This window comes from Sphaeramia orbicularis, chromosome 24, assembly GCF_902148855.1.
Source record: "Sphaeramia orbicularis chromosome 24, fSphaOr1.1, whole genome shotgun sequence".
Classification (NCBI taxonomy): domain Eukaryota; kingdom Metazoa; phylum Chordata; class Actinopteri; order Kurtiformes; family Apogonidae; genus Sphaeramia; species Sphaeramia orbicularis.
Window position 1 is genome coordinate 20,794,697 of NC_043979.1, and position 22,982 is coordinate 20,817,678.

Consider the following 22,982-nt stretch of genomic DNA (forward strand, 5'->3'; position numbering starts at 1 on the left):
AAAAACATGTTTCTGTGCTTCAAGAATAAAATGCAAAGTGTAGCCAAGTGGACATTTTTGTGAATCCATGAAAAAAAAAAAACCTCAATTGCATGCCTAATGGGGAATAAAAACACTCAAGATCTTGACAAAGGCTCTAATAATTCATGCATGAAAGGGATAATGTGTACTGTCACTGCTAATAAACAAACATAAATAAATAAAATACAGTGCTGCTAAAGAATACTATCTAAAAACATGCTTAGAAATGACATATAGTTTCGTATCAAACTTGTTTTTGTCAGTGACCTGTATCAATGACCCATCAGTGGATCATGTGACTAAAATGCTCCAGAGTTTGATCAGGTCGGTTGTATCTGCTCTTCTGGAAATGGAGTGTGTTTGGACATGCACAGATTTTGTTGAATGTGAATGAAAAATCCAAAAAGAACCTATTTTGACGACCTGATAATTTACTATTTGAAGCAACCGACCTCATACGTCATTTAAAATGTAACTGAAATGACCATCTTTCTTTCTTTTTCTTTGTAGCGGCCCTGTCTCCTATCCTTGATGAACACAATAAAGAAACACTGACTAGTTTGGACACGATCGCTCCTTATGTGAACGTTAGAAGAGGGAAAATGAGATTCTGCAGCTGGAGTCCCAAGGGCAAGCTCTGGTGACAAACAAGCCAGCAAATGAAACAATTTGGATGTCACTCTTTTACCTGGCAGCATTTCACTACAAACTAAAAACCCTTTAGAAACATGAAAGAATAAAAACATAAATGGAATAAAAGGAAGGTAGGGGAAAACGCAAACTAATATGCACTAGACTGTGAGACTGTGTATACGTAAACACAGGGGAATCTGACCCATAAATGTCCCACTGACGTCACCGCTGAGGAAGGGAGGGATTTTTTTTTTTTTTTTTTTTTTTTGAGATTCAAATCCAAACTGACATCAAGTTACACCTGCTTGCATGGACCGGCAGGTAAAGTGGATAAACCGACACACTCCCCAAACAATGCCTCAACTCGGTCTTCGTTCAACACCTGTCCGCCTGGAACTCAATTCGCATGCGCAACAAAACAAAGACGCCACAGTCAAGCAACGCATTATATGAAAAAGCATTGCAGGGGTGCCAACTGAAAACGCCTTTGTCCACTGATCGGTGATTTCTTTTTGTGCCATTTATAACTGTGTACATATCTGTCAACTTCTAAATGTGTCATTTTAAGCTTAAGGGAAGGTCCATTATGATGATATTACAATGTAAAAGTAGAGTGTGTGTATAAAAGTGTGGGTGTGTGACCACTGCAGGAGGTAAATAGTTGCCTCCCTACCTCAGCGGGGCTTCTAAACCCTCCTCTCCAACTGAAACAATTGGTTCTCACACCCAAAACAAGCCCCTACAAGCTGAGTTTACACATCTGTCACTGAAAACAATACTACATTTATTACAAAAAGTACAAATGTTATCAAAGTCAGCAAGAAGTGGGATGGGAGGAGGGTTTAATTCCATGACGTCTACTCTAAACAATTTGGAAACATCCACAGAAACTCCACAGTAGTTAATGTCCAATTACAGCTCTAATTAAAGACATGGGTATAATTACCAACACTGCAAGACCAGTCAACACTCATTCCAAACCCCTTCCCCACCTATGATTTACACCCACTGGGGGGTCAGGGGTTTATGAGGCCTTTTCAGACGCCTCGAGGTGTCACTCCTACGCGTTCTCCACAGCCCGGGTCCTTCACACCTCCAGGAGGGACCATTATCCTGTCAGAGGCCACTCTTCACAGCAGCGTAACGTTTCTCCCCGTGAAAATCACACCCCTCTGCTTGTTTTTTTGGCCGGTGGAGGCTGGAGTTCACACACAGGCCTGACTGGGAGCTGCAGATGGTCAGTGAGAATTAGGGTGGATGGACAAAACAAAGCCTGGAGGGAAAACATCAGCTGAGCACCGGCCAAAACTAGGGCTCTTAGCTTTAAACTGTGGGAGATGGAAGGCTTTTAACTTTGTCATACTGTGGTAAATGAGTTAACCACCCTAAACACAACACATTTTCAGGGGCAACACTACTGGTAGTTTAAACATTACCTGCATTTATACACTTCTGGAGTAAAATTATTAAAAGTATGAAGAGATAGATCCTACAGATAATACTTATTCAATGACATTCTAAAGAAAACAACAAAATTATACACCACAGCGTGTTTATCATTTATATTTACAACAAAATGACCCTGAACTATTAATATAACTTATTACATTCTTTGTAACAAAGCTAACTCTGAAACACATCCTGCATGTCTGTCATTATTGTCATCTGACTGCAACCCTGAATAACATTGCTAAAACTGGTCTTGTAAATCAGCTGTCACAGTCAAGAGGACAACTGAGTGTGACCAACTGTCTCTAAGAGATGAGTTTAGTAGTTATGAGGAAACGAAAATAAAATTGAGGAACAAGGGGAAGATGTTTATTTTAAGACATATACTATATGAACAAAAGTTGAATTCAGGTGTTTCTTTTCTAACAGGGGTCTGGGCTTCAAAACAATAATGACAAATGTCATAGTATAGTTTATTATATTATCTATATTGATGTTTATAAACTATATAGACAAAATTATTGGGACACATCATGCCTACAGCTTATAAGATGTCCTGTTCATGCTGATTTGAGATATAAATGCCAATATTTCCTTAAAGTTTATTGTGAGATTTTTCTTCCCAACTAAGATTTGAAGAAAGTAGATGGTTAGTTGTGGTAGAAAATTATTATTTAAAAAAATGTAGTGGTAGAACATTAAAATCATAGTCATGGATATATGTAAAAAGGGAAAAAAAATCAATGTTGAGAGAAATTAAGTAAAAACCATCTCATTTTGGCATTTTGGAAGCAAAAATAACACTAAACAAAACTAACCGGTGCAATGACATTTATCCCAATATAAAATTATATTATGACGTTTGTCATTATTGTTTTGTATCTCAGACCTGTTAGAAAAGAAACACCTGAATTCAACGTGTCCCAATACTTTTGTCCATATAGTGTACTTATAGTACATCTGTGCCTGCACATTTATGTCATTAAACCATTGTTCCTAAAGCCTCCTGCTTTGACTTACACAGCTGACAACAAAACAGGATAAACCATCTGGTTTTGTCAGCGCTTACACACCAATTCAGACTTTGACTAGATGTAGAAGCTTGAATTAGTGCGGTGCTGCCCCCCACAGGAGAAGAAAAGTAACCAACTTAAGGAAAACAAGACCATTTGTTCAGTCACAAGCATTACTTACCTAATAATGAGGACAATTTACACAGTGATTTTCCAACATTTTTTATTCTTAAAAATGTATTAACAAATATATTGTTATCAAAAATACATTGTAGAAACAGTTTAAATTCAGATGTTGGCAGATGTTAATCACTCATTTTAAATACATAAATAAGTCTAAATGCTGTGTGACCTCTATGACTAAATATAATCTCACATTAGAGGTTTGGCTCTGTAGGTTTTTTAGGTCACTACACATCACAGTATAACATAAAACATTACAGGATTAAGAAGTATTTTAATCATTTACTTCTGCATTCAGCAGTGAGATTTCCAAATATCTGTGGGAATACCTATAGCTGAGAAAATAGGACTATACTTAAACAATATGAAGTAAAAAAAGGTCATATTAAGATATACTAGTAATTTGAAATAAGACAAATATTAAAAAAAAAAAAAAAAAGTTACAGGGCAAAGGAAAGGCTCTATGTGTAACCTGGGTTTGTGGCATCAGCACTTTGAAAGAATCTCCTGGCAGCTTTTGTACACCTTCACCAAACAGTTGAGCCTTGGCTTAGAACTCTGAAAAATAAATGAGGGATGTTCAGACATGGTGAATGAATAAAGTGATTATCAAAATTGTAATACATGCCAAAAGCAAAAATATTATAAGTTAAATCTACTGCACATTCATTCTCACCTGAAACAGCGGAACCACACTTGATACTCCATCAGAGTTGGATGGGTCTTTCAACAGGACACAAAGATAATAGATGATTTGATGCTGAAATTAAAAAAAAAAAAAAAATCATGTATCAGTAATCTTATGTTACAATTATGTGAAATAAATGTAGTGTAATATATGCAATAATTATTTAAATATAACTGGACACACACATCCACAAAGATAATCACTAAACAGGAATAATCACCATGTAAATGGCCTCATTTATGACAATGTCCTTGATCTTGCTCATCTCAATAAAGGTGGTGGTCTCGCGGCCTGAGGCATAGCTGTAGGACACCTGAATCCCTAAGGAGCCAATGACAAGCAGGGACTCATGGTCTACCTTCACAAAGTGAATGTGAAGCATCATTCCCACCAGGGTGACGACAATAGCACTGGACAGAACAGCTGTGTTCTACAAAACAGGGAAAACACAATCACATACAAATGTTCAGGATCAGTGTAACATAAAAAAGTGTCACACAAAAGCATAAGGATCATCTGAGCTGTGTCTGTCAGAAACACGTTGCTCTGATTCAACACAAAAATGATGAAAATTACACACTACTGGACAGATGTGATTGATAAGATATGAAAAATATCCACAATCATCTCTATACATCTCTATATAAGAGAAAGAAGCCAAAGGGGTCCGGGGGTTTAATCCTAAAGGGTTGCTGTAATGTTAGAAATATTTGATTGACTGATTGATTGATTGATGTATTTATTTCAAACATGAATGTCAAACAGAAGAAAATAAATAAACAAAACACTTAAACATAAGACATATAATACATATTCGAAAAGGAGTGAGAAGAAGTACAACTTATTATAAACTCCCACCCCTTCTCCTTATATAATTAATAACAATAATAACCTCCTAGTCTAATCATATCTATACACTATGCCATAATATGACTGATTCTTAATAGTAAATAATTAGGTTTCTGACTTTATATTATTATGAACAAATATAATATGATGTACATAAACACATAATACAATAACACATATATGTAAATACATATTCATACCCAGATCTATACACACACATATACACCTACATATATACATACACACCTATACATACATATACACACACTTACCACATACTTGTACACTTTCATATCACCCAGTGATCCCCAAGCCCTCCCTCATCCCTGTACCTCTGAAAAATTGTGTCTTTGTACCTCTTTTTAAATCATTTCATGCTTGGACATTGCTTTAACTCTATATTAAATCTGTTCACAGTCTCACCCCGCTGACAGAAACACAAAAACCCTTCCCAGTCGTGCGTATTAAGGGACTTTTAAAGTTAACTTCCCCCCTTAAATCACAACCCCCCTCCTGAATACTGAATAATTTCTGTATATTGTCTTACCTGCGTGAAGAAAAACACAGAGTAGGCAATAAGCCACACAGAGCAGGTGTACCCCATCACTTTACCGATGGACACCTTAGGGGAGCTAACAGTGAACTCCCTGCAAAAACTGGAGTGATCCTGACAGTCCAGAGATATAGCTTTGCCATTGATGTCAGTGAAAGCTTCATCTTCCATCGTAAACGCAAAAAATCGGGGTTAAAAAAAGACAAAAGGCAAGTATCAGAAATGTCAGCTAGCTAGATACGAGGACAGGTTAGCATTCAGCTAACATTATCATGACTATATGTAAACAGGCAAGGTCAGCAGCATATGAAACTATAAATCGTTACTTTTTGATTAAACGAATGTGAAATTAAAACACCCGCATATCTTTAAAACGTTCAATTAAGTTATCGTTTTTAGTTATTTAATGAAATTATCTCAGAATAACATTCCTAGGTTATCTACAAGTGACAACTGAAGTCTCTCAAAAGAGACGCTTGTTTTCTACACCAGGACGTCTTGTGTGAGTTTGTGGGGTGAAATAAAATGTAACGAATAACGAGAGTGATCCACGACAACTTAAAAATTTTAATATAACAAATAATAGTACATATAACAGCTACATATCACATAAATTGACATTCAAGGACTACAATGTTTTCCAGAGTTGTTTCTGTTTAACTGTGTAACTGTCGCAGTACGCCGGTTATCATTACAAACACACCCTAAAGCAGCTGGAAGGTGCAAAGCATTATGGTCCATCATGATTTATCCTCGATTTATTTTAGTAGCGAACTGTTTACAAGTTAACAATTAAAACAGTTTAAGGAGTATAAGTCACTATAAACGTGGCATGTTTAAAGAAATAAGTGACATTTACAAAAAGCTCTGACTTTTATTATGTTTCCAACGCAGCTCAGGAATACTCCATTTCCCAAAATGCATTGTGTTATCATGACTGTTGGACTCTGGATAAAAACAAGCCGATCAGCTGATGTAAAAGCAACAACATCTACAGGGTCTGACACAAAATAGACCAGCTAGCTAACTTTCTCCTCACGGTTAGCCGTATGTGGCAGGAGGCGGGATGGTGTTCGACAGTGTACGTGTTCAGTTTTAGACTGTGTTGAGGCAGCATTTTTAGGCAGAGGAGTTTAGTCGTCGTTCGTCGGACTGGTTACCACTGCTAGGTCAGTCGGCTGAAATGAAGGTTGTTTGTTACTTCAGAAGTGTGTATGTTCGTGTTTAGCCAATGACAGAGAAACTATTTAATACTTGAATGTTATTGAATTATAGGTGAACATATCTAGCCACCATTAAATGACTTGGCATTGTTAGCTGAGCTGTAACTTTCCTGAAACAACACAACAGATTGGGGGCAGCTAATGTTAGCTAGCAAACTGTTGTGCCAAACCCTAAAAGTAATTGCACGTTTGGACACATATGTTCGAAGTTTCTGCCTTTACTTGCTATATTACGAACACAACATCGCAGTTAACAGTCAACAGAAATAGCTAGTTTAACATTTAATAGTTATTTGAAGCAGTATTATACACGAACAAAGTGGCTTTAAAACTCTAAATAGAACTATACCTCATATTTGACTGTAAATATTGACTTATTTGTGCCATAACTTTGTGTCTTCCATTACATTTTGTTTTGCAGTTGCTATAAATTTCAGTCATACTCCGCTTATTAGAAGTTGTCAAATTTGAAATGAGTGGTCAAGGTCCAGCTGTAGATAAAGGAATGAACACAGTCCTAGTGTGCCAGGAGAGCTACGCCTGTGGGGGCGCAGATGAAGCCGCGTTTGAGTGCGATGAATGCGGCAGTTTACAGTGTGTCCGCTGTGAACTGGAGCTCCATCGTCAGGAGCGAATGAGGAACCATGACAGGGTTCGGATTGCGCCAGGCCACGTTCCTTTCTGCGACTCGTGTAAAGGTGACAGCAGCTGCTCTGTCAACGGAGGGCGACTAAGGGCGGTGGTACGTTGCCAGGGTTGTAAGATCAACTTGTGTTTGGACTGCCAGAAACGCACCCACGGGGGGGTCAACAAGAGAAAGCACCCTCTGACACCTTACCCTCCTGCTAAAGCTCCTCAAGAGAACAGTGTGAGTGCAGGGGAGTCAGAGATGGACATCCTGAAAGCTGCTTTGGAGAAAGTGTGCAGCTTCCTTGTAGTAGATGAGAAAGAGGAGATGCAAGTGAGTGCCAGATGAAAGTTTTAATCCACGCTTTATAGATTCCAAGTGTGTGTTTGCTTCATGTTAATTATTCTTTTTTTGTGAATTCTCAGGTCAAAGATGAGGACGACTTTGTCAACAGACTGGGCTGCAGACCAGATGAGCTCCTCAAAGTGGTCTCCATCTTTGGGAACACCGGGGAGGGCAAGTCACATACCCTTAACCACACTTTTTTCCTCGGACGAGAGGTTTTCAAGACCTCCCCCACTCAAGAGTCATGTACTGTGGGTGTCTGGGCAGCTATGGACCCTGTTCACCGGGTGGTTATCATTGACACAGAAGGCCTGCTTGGAGCTGGTATGGAAGAAACAGTATTGCATTTGTTTCCATATTTCAAAGTTAACACACAGATAACAGTCACTCGCCACACTCTATTTACTTATCAGGTGCTAACCAGGGTCAGAGAACCCGTCTGCTCCTCAAGGTCCTGGCTATCTCTGACATCATCATCTATCGAACCCATGCCGACCGACTGCATGATGATCTATTTAAGTTCCTCGGAGATGCTTCAGACGCCTACCTGAAGCACTTCACCAAGGAACTGAAGGCGACTACAACCCGCTGTGGTCTTGATGTACCACTGTCCACTTTAGGCCCTGCAGTGATTATCTTTCATGAGACTGTCCACACCAAGCTGCTAGGATCAGGTACATGAAAACGACAGAACTCTCACTTACCATTGTTTAACCCTGTCATGCATGACATGACTGCAGTTGACAGTTATTTAGTCTTTAATTAAAGCAACATTATTTGCAGTATTGGCCCCAACTCTTAATTGTTCCATTGCATTTTCTAATATTTGTTAGGCTCACTCTAAAAGCTGCTGTGACACTTGAATTTCCCCACTGTAGGACAAACAAATAGTGCCAGGCACCACAAACCCCACCCCTCACATGTATTGAAGGTTATTTTGACATGGATTCAACTAATGTCATCATGTCTATGCATGTGCTGATGTCAGCATATCAGTTGCCTCTATATATGTGCAAGTTTGAAGTAAACTGAAACAAAATTGATGTTTTTATAGACATTTGAAATTTTGCCCTTTCAGTAAATGGGAGAAAAAAATGTTTAAAAAGAATTAATAAAAAACGTGAACTTTGACGCACTTTTCCCAAAATGTAACCACATATATTCTGGATCACTGGCAATCTATAAACCCAATTTGGTATGAATTCATCCAATAGTTTTGCTGCTACAGACATTTGAAATTTCAGCCATTATAAGTAAATGGGGGAAACAAACAGATTTTAAAAATTCATAAAAAAATTGAACTTTGACTTACTTTTTCCAAAATGTAATCACATCTATTCTGGCTCACTGGCAATGTATAAACCCAATTTGGTATGAATTCACCAATATTTTTGCTGCTACAGTGTTAATAAAGAAACAAACCGAACCAAAAACAATACCCCTTGCTTCCTCTTTGTTGGGTGGGGTAATAAAGTCTTATCTTTTCCTGATATATTGTTCAAAAGATGTGGTTACAAAGAAATCCTCTAATAATCTACAGTATAGGGAATAGTTTGTTCACAGTATAATCCTTATGGTTGCTGTCATTCTATCTCGGTGACTGATGATTCCCAGAATGTAATCACTGAGAACTGTTACATCTTACACTGAAATAGTAGGTTTTCTTAAAGCAGTGATGTGTTCTCTTTCTGCAAAGAGCTTGATGGATGTATTTATGCATAAAAAAATAAATCCCATTACATGTTAAACTGTTGATCCATGGTATCCACTACAATGAATAATGGGCATTATTATACTAAAGCAGGGGTATTCAAATCCGGTCCTTGAAGGCTGGTATCCTCCATGTTTTAGATATTTCCCTCTTCCAGCACACCTGGTTCAATTAATGATCAGTTCATCATCCAGCTCTGTAGAAGCCTGTTAATGATGTAATGGCTTCCAGGTGTGATGGAAGAGGGAAATATCTAAAACATGCAGGATACTGGCCCTCAAGGACCAGCTTTGAATACCCTTGTGCTAAAGAAATAAGACATTGAATAAATCTAATTGGATATGTTTTATGTCAAAAAATCCTGCTACTTTATTAACAATTCTTGAATGAAAGGGTTAAATATTAAGTTGTTATTGTCTCATCTCGCTTATATCTGCCTCTGTTCTTATATACCTTCTAGACAAGCCATCTGAGTCGGTCGATCGTCTGCTTCAGGAGCGTTTTAGAAAGCTGGGTCTATTTCCAGAGGCCTTCAGCTCCATCCAGTATCGGGGAACTCGGACCTACAACCCTCCCACAGACTTTAGTGGTTTGCTGCGCAGCCTGGAGCAACAGCTGGATAACAACACCACCCGTTCCCCCCGTTCTGCCAGTGTCATCTACAAGGCTCTGCAGGTAGACTGATTTTGAACACATTTGTGTTGACACGTCAAGCATGTGAGATCACCACTGTAGAGGCAGAAGGACTGATGCTGAACATGTTTTGTTCTTCCTAATTTCACTTCCCCTCTTCCGTCCTTCAGGCCCTGAGTGAGCGCTTCCATGGCGACATTCCTGATGAGCACATGACTAGCAACTCCTTCTTTCCAGATGAGTATTTCACCTGCTCCAGCATCTGTCTCAGCTGTGGGTATGTGTCTCTCTCATCACAGCAGCACTTGAAATTTTGTGATTAAAAACAGAAAATGAATGGAGAAGATTCAAGGGAGCACTACATGCGCTACTGAAAAATTTACAGTGGAAACTATATCACTAAATGCTGTAATTATCTCATGCTTGTGTGCATGAGATAACTTGTGTTATGATGTGATGCTATACAAATAACATTTGATTGATTGATGCTGTTTATTTTTATCTTACTTATCCCTGTTTTAACAATCATGCAATTTCACTCTGTAAAATACTGAAATAATCTTTTAATATTCAATGTATTCTTAAACATTATCTTAGCTACATTCAGACTGCAGGCAAATGTGATGTGGCCCAAATCAGATTTTTTGCCCATATGTGACCTGTATCCGATCTGTTAAAGACAGTTTGAACAGCATAAAACTGATTTTTTTTTTTTTTTTATATCCGACCTAGGCCACTTTCATACGTGGTCCTAAATCCCATACGTATCCGATATTTTGCAATGAGACTCCAGTCTGAACTGCTAGGTTGCATTTATCCGACCTTTACGCCATTGAAATGCGATAAACATCACAATTCTGTGGTGAGATGAGATGCCTCCATGTTTACATCCGTAAACACAGTGCGTGCCTGCGTGGTTACGTATTACTTCAGGACCTCTTTTGTGCATGTGGGTCTCTTCAGGGTCGCATACAGTTCATCTCAAAACTGATAGAAGTCGCATTTAGGGCCGGATCTACTAAGATCCCAATTTGTGTGTAGTAATTTGCTTGCACAATCTAGAATTTTGCGTGTGAGGTGTGACCACCGTTTGCGGGTGATTTACCAAGATTGCTTGCGCAGATTACAACAGGTGCAAAGTCTTGGAGACCGCCCTATTTAAATGAGGATTTTGCGTGCACTACTGGAGAAAATACGCTGGAAAAACTGCTCTGTAACAGTGTGCTGAATGATCCAGACGCACGGAAATGTAACATTAGAGGAGTTTTGTCATAGAAGGTATTGCATGACTCATTCATGCATTCATTTATTTTTCATTTTAAACGTGTGTGTGTGTGTGTGTGCGCGCACGCGGTGTGTGTGTGTGCACCCGCGGTGTGTGCGCGGGGGGGCGGTAGTTGGATTGAATGACTGTCATGTGCACATAATTTTGTCACACTGTAGCTGAATGTCGGTGCGTATTTTTAATCACGATCATCAGGAGCCATGAAAAGTGTGTGTGTGTGTGTGTGTGTGTGTGGGTGTGTGTGTGTGTGTGTGTGTGTGTGGTGGTGGTGGGGCGCGCATATGTCTCAATTATTTTTTCTTCCGTCACTCCAAAAATGTTCACATGAGGGTGAAAAATGCATTCTCTGCATCTCGTTTCATCATTTCTTTGTCTCCTAACCGCAGCCATGTGTGCACAATTATACATCCAAACTGTTTACACCTCCTTTTGAGACGTGTTAAATATAGACACAGTTTCTATGAGCAAAATTGCTTTCGGGTTTGATAAATCACTTTGCGTGTGCTAAATTAATATATTTACATTTTCTCCTCCCAGCACACACACAATTGCATGTAAACGCCCCAAATTGCATATTCACTGTGTCAAATGTACTAACTGGATCAGACGCACTATTTTGCACCTTTGAAAGATGCAACCCTTATTGCGTGCTGTTAGTAAATCAGTTTGTACATTTTTTTTTGCATGTGCAATGAGTTTGCACACATTTTAATACACACAAACCTTTGATAGATCCGGCCCTTAATGTGTAATATGAATGAGCACACAAAAAAAAATTGGATTCCACCAAAAAATCTGAATTGTGCATTAAGACCTGCTGTCTGAATGTAGTGTAATTCTATGAGGTTATATTTTGCACTGAGCTGTTCAGGAATACCTTTCACTGATACTTGGGATTGAACTCGGAAATGGGAATTCATGAAAAGAACAGAAATGTACCAAAAAGTCCAACAGAAAATATATCTTTCATTATCTTGGGACAGGAAACACTTTGTATTTACATTAGTAAATTTCCTACGGCAGATGATGTCATTTATATAAACCTAAAACAACAATCATCAAGAAAAAATTGTAATTCGCTATATACGATATTTGTAAACCACAACACAAGCTGGCCTTTTGTCTCTAACATGTGTTCCCACTTTCAGTTCAGGCTGCAAGAGGAGCATGAATCATCTGAAGGAAGGACTCGACCATGAAGCCAAACATCGCTGCCGCTACTCTGCACAGTCCGACAACCGCATTTACACATGCAAGGTAAGTACAGAATCCACAGTGCCACACGTAAAGCACATGTTTAAGGGTGCCTGCTCCACAAGACTCTGAGTGTCTGCGTTGAACCTTTCAGGCGTGCTACGAGAGAGGGAAAGAGGTTATAGTGGTTCCCAAAACGACAGCCTCGTCTGACTCACCGTGGTTTGGTCTGGCCATCTACGCTTGGTCTGGGTGAGCGCAGCCTGTTGGAAATAGCCTCCTTACAAGCACAAATAATTCAATGACCACTTACTACAATGAAAAATGGAAAAAAAAAATCTATTGATGTGAACCACCCACTTGTTAATTTTGAATATTTGCTCAAAACTAATAAAAAAGCAGTAAAGACAAAAGGCACTGCATGTCTCTGATTAAAACTGAGGTCATTTTGTCTCTTTATCCAGGTATGTAATCGAGTGTCCCAACTGTGCAGTGATCTACAGAAGCAGGCAGTACTGGTACGGAAACCAGGACCCAGTGGAAACAGTGGTCAGAACAGAGATCCAGCACATCTGGCCTGGGGTGAGGCTTCAGTGGAACTGCCTAAATGAGGCTCTGCTTACACCAATTAAACAAAGTCCAAAGCCAAGACTGTGAAGGTTTTTAGACAAATAAATGTTGTCATGTCTGTCGCTAGAGCTTGTGAGGTACACCATTGCCACGTCAATGACCACAGAACTAGTGTTTAGTATTAAAATATCAGTGACACCACACATAGTTAAAATTGCTGAATATAGAGATGTTAAAGGGGTCATATTTTGCTAAACCCACTTTTATTAGTCTTTGTTACATTTATTTGTGTATTTGGGGATGCTAACCGTTCAAAAACTTTGAATTTGAACCCTCCAGGTGCTGCAAAGCCATCTTTATATTCACTTTGGCAAAAATCGAGTGAATTTCTACAACCTGTTTCAATTCCTTCTTAATTTGCTGCTTCTATAACTAGTTATGTCACAACATTTGCACATATAAGGTCAAGACTTCCGATGAACATTTCTCTGAGTACGACATAATTGTTTTATCAGCAGCAGTGGTTGTAGTCCATACTGAAAATATGTCCAAACTTCAAGCCGATTACCTAAAATGTTCAGTTGTTGGTTTTATTAACCAACACAAGTGGCTGAACGGGACAGAGTAGCACAGTCAACAACCTGAAGGGGGTGGGGCGTGAAATGGCTTATTTGCATTTAAAGGGCCAGCGCTCAAAACAACCTCTCTGGTGTCATTACTCAGAAATAGGGTTGAAGATGGACCTGTGGAGTTGAATTAATGAAGAATTCAGACCCAAGCAGAGCATTTACAGTTGATGTAGACCACAGGGAAATGTTTTAAAATGCATAATTCCATTTAAAAAAGCAAATATCACTCCTTTCAGTCACATAAATCACACCATATGTCGAGCAGCATATACACAGTATACTAAGGTCTGTAAGCCATTTAGAGTAATTATCTGTTCTTAGTAGTTATTAACATCCCGACTAACGTATAAGAAAAATATACCATGTACCACTAATTTCTATTCTGAGCTGTCTTTTTCATCCAATTATCCCGTCTTCTGTTCTTTTCAGTCCGATGGCTTTTTGAAAGACAACAACAATGCTGCCCAGAGGTTACTGGATGGAGTCAAATACATTTCTCAGTCAGTGTCTGAACTGAGTGTCAAACCTGCCAAAGCGGTCACCTCCTGGCTTACTGACCAGATTGCTCCTGCTTACTGGACGCCCAACTCACTTATAATGGTGTGTAACAAAAACTGAAGTAAAGTCGGGGGAAGCTGAATTATTTTCCAAAAAATAAAGTCACAAGCAGGAATGTAACGATTTGAAAATTTCATATCACGGTTATTGTGACCAAAATTATCATGGTTATCAATATTATCACAGTATTGTTGAAATAGTGCTCAAAATGTTCAAAAAGTACTAATACACACACTGAAATAATTTAACCAAGTTGTATTTTGAAAAAAAAACAAAACAAAACAAAAAAATTGGTACAATGTACCTTCTGTTGGCAGAAACATTCAAATATTAACCCTTAGTGGTCTGAGCCTATTTTGTCCATTTTTCAGTCCTTTTGATTTTGCCTTTATATACTATAGAAACGAATGTTTACTATACCCATGTTTGGGATCTTTTTTTTTTTTCAGCACAACTTCATTTATATCATCACTTTAACCCACTATATCAACACAAAAGGACCAAAAATACACAAAAAATATAAAATCTGATTTGAAAAATATGTATAATTTATTGCATAAATAACACAAAGATGCTTAATGAACCTTCTGAAAGACTTTAAAAGTGAATATTGGTTCAAAATATTAGGTATATAAAATCAAAACTGTAATAAATTATATACTATACTATACTCAAATATTTGACATAAAAGCAGATCTTTAAATAGGTGTTTTCTCCGGAAAAGTGCGGTAATCAAACACGGTTATCATGATAATTAGAATTTAAACGGTAATACTAACCGTCTGTAATTTTACTGCAGTTTATCGTTATACCGGTAATAGTTACATCCCTAGTCACAAGTGGGTTCTACTTGTAATCTCAAAGGAGAAACTTTAACAGACTGAAATCCATATGTGGAAACTACAGATCCAGAGCAGCTAAGGAGTAGACTAATACACTGCCTTTGACGTCCATGCGACTTAAAGATGTACATTGAATCCTGTTGACCTTTAGCCCAGTATTTAGGACTTGCATATAATATGACAACTGACTGAATCCTGTGCTATTTTTATTGTGTGCATTGTAGAAATGTCATAAATGCGCAGAAGAGTTTCAGCCCAACGACACAAAGCACCACTGCCGAGCCTGCGGAGAGGGCTTCTGTGACGCCTGTTCGTCAAAAACACGGCCGGTTCCGGAGCGGGGTTGGGGCCTCGCTCCCGTTCGAGTCTGCGACGCATGCTTCCATAACAGGGGAATCCCAACTGGTATGCAAATCAGTCCCTCCGATTGAATTTACATAGAAATGCTGAGAGAAAGACTAGACTGAAATGTATTTGGACAAGAGGTACATTATGCATGGCTCTGGAACATAGACACACACAGAAAACAGCCAACTTCATCTATATATAAAACCAACATGCACATAAATGCATCTGTAATGGGTTTTTTCTGTTTTTGACGTTATGGTACTGAATTCTAACAGTGGAACTGACATGATGTGTGGGTCTGTCCATGTTGCAGAGTTGTTAGATGCTGCTTTGGAGGAGGAGGGTGGCACATTAATCGCCAGGAAGGTCGGTGAAGCTGTTCAGAACACTTTAGGAGCTGTGGTTGGTGCCATCGATATACCTCTGGGTGAGCATGACATCAGTCCACGTTAGTAGAAAAGAACAGAAAAAGACCCATTCTAATGGAAACTAGTGCTGCTGAGATTTAGTGGTACTTGTGTTTTAATGGCATGTAAAATATAGTCAGTACACTTACATAATGTGATGCATACAGGGGTTGGACAAAATAATGGAAACACCTTAAAAAATCAACAAAATATAATTTAATATGGTGTAGGTCCGCCTTTTGCGGCAATTACAGCCTCAATTCTCCGAGGTATTGATTCATACAACTTGCGAATTGTTTCCAAAGGAATTTTAAGCCATTCTTCAGTTAGAATACCCTCCAACTCTTTTAGAGACGATGGCGGTGGAAATCGACGTCTTACTTGAATCTCTAAAACTGACCATAAATGCTCAATAATGTTGAGGTCTGGGGACTGTGCCGGCCATACGAGATGCTCAACTTCATTAGAATGTTCCTCATGCCATTCTTGAACAATTCTAGCTGTATGGATTGGGGCATTATCATCTTGAGGTGAAGGTGTTTCCATTATTTTGTCCAACCCCTGTATTTGTGAGTTAACAAGTTAAACAAATAGGTGATTGGTATGAATTTGAAACAGATTGGATAAACGTGGTGGTTTATAAATGTAAATAAAACACATTTGCTGTATTTAGTCGCTTATCATTCACTCAGTGTTTCATTTGTTTGGCAAATGTGAAAGTAGTTTATCATTTTTTATGTTAAACCCAAATGGATGGAAATGTATCTGTAATTAAGCTACTTAAATAAGCTTATAAATTATATTTCTCAACTGTAACTTTACTTCCTGATGATGTACAATGTTAAAAAAAAAATTATTAGACAAGCACTTAATATAAGGTTGATGCAGCATTGGTTATTACCCAAACCATTTTATATGCTATTGTATTGGTTATACCAACTGAAATGATATGTTTAATGCTAAAAAATAATTATTATTGTTGTCCATGAATTTTCAAATTTACTGTTTTACAAATAAAATAAAAAAAAAAAAAAATAGAAAAGCACATTATTATTTCTTGATTAAGATGTCAAATCATAGTTATTTACTTGCATTATTGAACAGAAGAGTTAGTTTTAGTGGTTGAATGCTATGTGAGAGAAGCCCAGTGAGCAGCTTGTATTTTGGAATAAAAAGGTGAATTCAGGTTGAAAATAGTAAAACGTCGATCACTCACTGAAAATGGGTCCAGATCAAAGCCCTTCATGATGCTAGATGGTCTCTGAGACAAACGGGGACAGGTGGGCTAATAAATGTGTTAAGCATTGTATCTGTTTCGATGCAACTATCTATGGTTATATTTTAGTGTCAGTACTGAAATGAAATACAGTTCGTAGACAAAGATAAAGTACTTTGATTTAACAGTACGAGAGGTTGACCGATATGGGTTTTTCTAAGGCAGATGTCGATATTTAAAAATTTGGTCAGCTGACGGCCGATGTCTACAGCAGATTTTTTTAGGCTGATATTTAAGGCCAATTTTTTTTTTTTTTTTTAGAGCATATTGACCATAAAATACAATTGAAACACTCAGATAATTAAGATTTTTATGCAGAAATAGAAATGAAATTATTAATATACTCAGTGCCAATGAAAATGCAACACTTGAAGATTCTTATTTTTTTTTTAAATCGATGAGGATTTTTATTCCATAAGCTCTTTGGAATTAATCATAGGCCATTTCTATACAATAAAAATAAAAAATCACGTCCAAATTTGTTGACAAAAAATAAGGATAAAGAAAGAAACTCAAAGACCCCCAAAACCAAAAGTCACAAAGCGGTCCCGGAGGTGCTGCAGCTCAATGTAGCGATCCTGCTGTGGCGTGGTCGCACGTGCTCGTCCAGGGCGAGATCTGTCTGCAGTTGAGCCAGTTTCTTCATGCCTCTGTTGCATCCTGACTATGGTGGACACATTGCATCCAAAACGGCGCGCCACCTGCAGAGCAGAGATTCCGGCCTCCAAGAGCCCCATAGCATGGCATCTTTGGTCACGTGTCAGTCTGGGCATCGCTGAGTTATTGCAAATGATTTTGGTACTTTTCAGCTTGCCTTTATACACAGAACATGACCACTCCTTAACTGACCACAATTCCTTAAGTTGAGCAGTTCATTGCTGAGCAATGAGAAAAACAAGTCTTATGAATGCAGACAAGTTCATTCAAGTGTGACAATAGCTCAACCCGTCTCAGGTTGTTAAGAAATTGTCTGGGATTATTTTACACAGGTGAAACTTCAACATATTGATGCAGCTCAGGAACAATAAAACACATTCAAGTGTTGCGTTTTCATTGGCACTGAGTATACATGTCCACATAGTACTCTTTTAACATTTATTGAACTTCAAGTGCTGCCCACACAGGTTCCTGATCAAATATCTTATAACATTTTTACTACTGATCAAATATCGGCTTTCAATAAAAAATTAAGGCAGATGGCAGATATTGAACAAATCAATATATTGGTCTGCCTCTAAAAAAATACTACAGACAAATTTTTATGTAATTTACCTAATTCACAGTCAAAAATTGCCGACCAATGCTCATTTTGCCGTTTTCCATCCTCTATGTCCAGGTCTGGTGAAGGAAGCGGCTCGGCCCACGTACTGGGTCCCAGATCAGGACATCCACTCCTGCTGCGAGTGCCAGAAGGAGTTCTCCCCTCGTCTCTCCATCCACCACTGTCGCGCCTGCGGTCAGGGCGTGTGCGACGACTGCTCGCAGGAGCGCCGTGCCGTGCCCTCCCGCGGCTGGGACCACCCGGTCAGGGTCTGCAACGGCTGCAATCAGAAACCCGGGGACCTCTAGCAGGAAGGGAAGAGGAAGTCAGAGCGGGAACAGTAAAGGGAGCGGACCTCTTCAAGAACTGGAAACAACATCGTTTTTCACCTCTTGTGTTCGGCCTATAAGCTTCAATGCTCTTTTTGTTTTTTGTTTTTTTTTGAGTGGCATTTTTCTGGCTGCCAGTTGACTGTCTGTGGCGGTGCGGACTTTTGTTTTTTTTTAATACTGTCCTCATGTCACTTCAGTCCCGTGATGCTTTCACTTTAATATGCCTACACTGTGAAAAGTTTTAGTGGAGTGAGACTTGAATATCGAGGAGATAAAGACACATAAAACGACTGACAGAGGTTTGATGAAAGTGAGTATTGTCTGCGTTTCCATGCACCCTTTTCATTAATTCATAATTCTATTGATCGGACACTAACCCCTTTGACAATCCCTTCCAGTGTCACACACTTGTATTATTAGCACCTTTTGTGGTCTGGGCCTCTGTGTGTAAAACATTTAGTAACTGAAGTATTAACTGAGCAGCTTAAACTGATTTCAGGTATATACTTTTACTTTAAGACAGTTTTTTTCAGGTGTCCTAGACGCAGCATTCAGGAATGACTTTAAGGGATCGGAAAACTTGAAAAACAGCACGCCACAATTAATTCTGATCCGTGTTTGGAAGGAACTGCAGCGGTTTTCCTCTGCCTCAGCTCTGCAAACGTAAGCTTTCCTGCCACTCTTTGGCTTCGAGAGGATTCAAATAATCAGAAGCCACTGATGTAATGTAGCACAGAGATGCATTCCAATCTATATAATTACTTAGTAATAACTACTTACATAATCCCTTAATCCTTTGTGGTTGTTTGTGCATTTGAATGGGTGGGTGGGTGAGAATAGAACAGCCTTAATAATGCTGTCCACAGTGACTGTTTAAATTTTACATAGAATATACTACACATATGGAAAAATGTTTACTTTAATAGGGGAATTTCTAAATGCTCGTTTTGTTTGTAAAATGCAAAAATCTGTTGGGAAGACAAAATCGTGACGGCAGTGGAATGACGCAACACAAACTGCTTTTCATAAAGTGACTGGCTCACAGTAGATATACAGTACAGAAAAGACTTCAAACCCGCTTTGAGGCTGGCCCCTCAAAAACAGGAGGTAATTAGTAGAGTAATGCTTACTCGTGTCAACTCAGGCTGTGTAGCTAGTTAGAAAAGAGCGTTTAATGGGCTGCAGACCCAACTCAGCAGAGCTTAGGTTGCCTTTATCGCAGCCACAATGTACTAAAATATCTGATCTGACCATTTTCTGATAATAGGATTTCTACTGGCAATGTGAGATCTGACTATAGAGTGGATGGTAATGTGGGATTTTTTAAAGCGGACTGACTGGGAGAGTTGGTGTGATTACGTATTGACTTGAATCGTTGAACTATTTCAATACTGTTCCTATCTCAGAGAACGATGTACTGAATTCAGATATGACATGGAACAAATCAATCCCTTTATGTTGATGTATGCTCATATAATGTAATAAACAGCAGAAATGAAAAAGTCTGTGTGTCTTCTCTAGAATAGACATTTCACTCCTAAAGCTGAACTGCACAGGATACTGGACATTGAGATCCAGTCAGTGACTATATCTGATCATGCACCTGTTACATTAACTTGGGGCCGAGGTCAAAAACGACAAGTTAAACAATAGAGGTTTATTACATTGTATTTAAATGATATAGCATTCAAATATATCGTCACCCTCTTAAAATAATTGCCTAAGTCATTTTTTTACAAACATGATTTTTTTGCCTAAATCATCTCCTCATGATGCTGGCCGCCACTGGTAAAACTGCCTACATCCTCAGTTAAACAGATTGTGCCATTTTCCCCCTTTTGTATAATTGCCTATGTCAAGAGTGTGACTAAGGCAGTTTTATTTTACAATTTTACAAGCTTTTCAAGATGGTGGCTGATTCAAGAAGAAGAAAATTCTACACAGTTTCTGATGTTATTTCCATCATTCAGGGCTCCACCCATATTGGTTGGTGAAGATGTTTACTATAATACACGTTAGGCTATAAATATTGCATAATATTTCATTTCATTCTTTTTATTCAGTCTTTTTAGTTAAAATTTCAGTTTAGGGCAGCCAGTAAGAAATGTGTCACGAGGAAATGGTTAAAAGTAGAACCACCCACCATTAATGAATGGATTGGAATTGTCTATGAGATTTATGTTATGGAGAAGATATCCTTCTCCCTCAAAGTTGAAAAAGAAAAATTTTATATTATCTGGTCCAAATGGACTGAGTACGTAAAACCAACCAGATCTGATTTTATCGGATCGTATTTGTGATGTGTGCTTTGTGTGAATCTATTTGCCGTTATGTGAAACTGAGATTGTGTGAGGTGGTGCGCTCCCCTGTTCTGTTCTGTTTTGTTGTATAAATGTTTCTCCATTTCTCCATTAAAAAAAATTCTAGAAGGGCAATATGGATATAAGCAATGAAACTTTCTGTATTCATCCTATTACATATATATGTCGAGGCCCAAAACAGAATCTGGCCCGATTCAGAATCGGGCCGGCCCAGAATGGAATTCTATTCTAGGCCGGCCTAGAATGGAATCCTGCTGCTATAATGTTATTTTTATACCATGTTTAATGCAAATGATCCATAATTTGTCATAATTGTACATTTTCAGTCTTACATACCTTGAGTAACTATTGTCAATTTCAGTCGATTTCACTGTACCATATATTGGTGGGGAGGACCACTAGGTTCTATTTGTAAATAAAGTGTATTATAGTTTACAATTAAAATGTTGTTTGTTTCATTTTTTTTTCACATATTTGCAAATTCCATGTATTGATTTTTGTAATAATTTAGATCATTTGCATTAAACATGGTATAAAAATAACATTATAGCAGCAGGATTCCATTCTAGGCCGGCCTAGAATAGAATTCCATTCTGGGCCGGCCTGATTCTGAATCGGGCCAGATTCCGTGTTAGGCCTCGACATATATACAGGGTGGAGAAGCAAAATTTACAATATTTTGAGGCAGGGATTGAAAGTGTATGACCAATTAGTTTATTGAAAGTCATGAGAATTTATTTGCCACAAGAAAATTGACATAATAGAAAATGTTTTTATTCTATGTGTCCTCCTTCTTTCTCAATAACTGCCTTCACACACTTCCTGAAACTTGCGCAAGAGTTCCTCAAATATTCGGGTGACAACTTCTCCCATTCTTCTTTAATAGTATCTTCCAGACTTTCTCGTAATAGTTTTGCTCATAGTCATTCTCTTCTTTCCATTATAAACAGTCTTTATGGACACTCCAACTATTTTTGAAATCTCCTCCAGTGTGACGTGTGCATTCAGCAAATCACACACTCTTTGACGTTTGCTTTCCTGATTACTCATATGGGCAAAAGTTTCTGAAAAAGTATGGATAATAGTGTTAGGTATGATTATGACATCAATATATGTTTGGTTTCAAAACAACTGACGTAGTGCCTGCTGAGAAAAAACAACTAAATGTTCATTGTAAATTTTGCTTCCCCACCCTGTATATATATATGTGTGTATATATATATATATATATATATATATATATATATATATATAGATAGATAGATAGATAGATATATGTATATTTTTTAATTTTTATTAATGATTAAGGCTGTAATTAATGATTGTAAAGGACATTTGCCTTTCCAATAAAAAGATAATAAAATAAAATAAAATAAAATTTCAGTTTAGGAATTTAGCTAAAAAGCACAAAAAGTGGAAAGGCTCCAGAATCTATGGCTTTTACAAGTGATAAGCTTTCTGTTAACTTTTTTATGTCTTATCAAACAATATTTGAACAAACAGTATTGTTTTTTTTTCTAATTTTCTCCACAGTACATCATCTAATTAAGAAAGATTTCAATACTGTGTGTACTGTGCTCCCTGTGTGTTTTAGAATTTATTTTAAGATTTTACTGATTACTTTTAAAGCCCGAATGGGTCTGGCCCCAAGTTATATAGATGAGATGTTAGTTACCTATGAGCCAGCACGCAGCCTTAGATCCTCGGGGGGGCAGAGAGCTCCTGGCTGTTCCAAAGTCGAGGCTTAAATCTAAGGGTGACCGGGCCTTTTCCATCGATTCCCTCGACTTTGGAATGGCATCTTTTAAATCACTTCTTAAAACACACTTTTATAGACTTGCTTTTATGTGATGTTTGTCCCTTTTAATTTTAATTTTAAATTTTTTATTTATTTTTTTTAAAAATTTGAATCTCATCCTGTTTGATTGTTGGTTTATATTCTCATACATAATGTTGTTTAATCTCACGCCTTTATTTTTGCATTGATTTGACAGCATCATGTTACGTTATCCCTGCCCTCTTTATTCCGA

General features: G+C 38.0%; 2 protein-coding genes and 1 long non-coding RNA gene across 3 annotated transcripts; 1 reads left to right on the forward strand and 2 right to left on the reverse strand.

Moving 5' to 3' along the window:
- Window positions 1-10,933, reverse strand: LOC115415056 (uncharacterized). Its single transcript, XR_003934759.1, has 3 exons — window positions 10,828-10,933; window positions 1,411-1,420; window positions 1-12 (listed from the first exon to the last, which is right to left on the reverse strand). It is a non-coding gene; the product is annotated as an uncharacterized LOC115415056 (long non-coding RNA).
- On the reverse strand, window positions 3,323-5,867 carry pigh (phosphatidylinositol glycan anchor biosynthesis, class H). The gene is made up of 4 exons (XM_030128475.1): window positions 5,384-5,867; window positions 4,208-4,417; window positions 3,976-4,059; window positions 3,323-3,857 (listed from the first exon to the last, which is right to left on the reverse strand). Exons 1-4 carry the CDS (start codon window positions 5,558-5,560, stop codon window positions 3,786-3,788), a joined length of 543 nt encoding a protein of 180 aa, XP_029984335.1. The 5' UTR covers window positions 5,561-5,867; the 3' UTR covers window positions 3,323-3,785.
- zfyve1 (zinc finger, FYVE domain containing 1) lies at window positions 6,239-20,133 on the forward strand. Its single transcript, XM_030128473.1, has 12 exons — window positions 6,239-7,573; window positions 7,666-7,909; window positions 7,999-8,259; window positions 9,757-9,971; window positions 10,100-10,206; window positions 12,363-12,471; window positions 12,563-12,660; window positions 12,873-12,990; window positions 14,037-14,207; window positions 15,232-15,412; window positions 15,669-15,782; window positions 18,375-20,133. Exons 1-12 carry the CDS (start codon window positions 7,085-7,087, stop codon window positions 18,605-18,607), a joined length of 2,340 nt encoding a protein of 779 aa, XP_029984333.1. The 5' UTR covers window positions 6,239-7,084; the 3' UTR covers window positions 18,608-20,133.
- The last annotated feature ends 2,849 nt before the right edge of the window (window positions 20,134-22,982 follow it).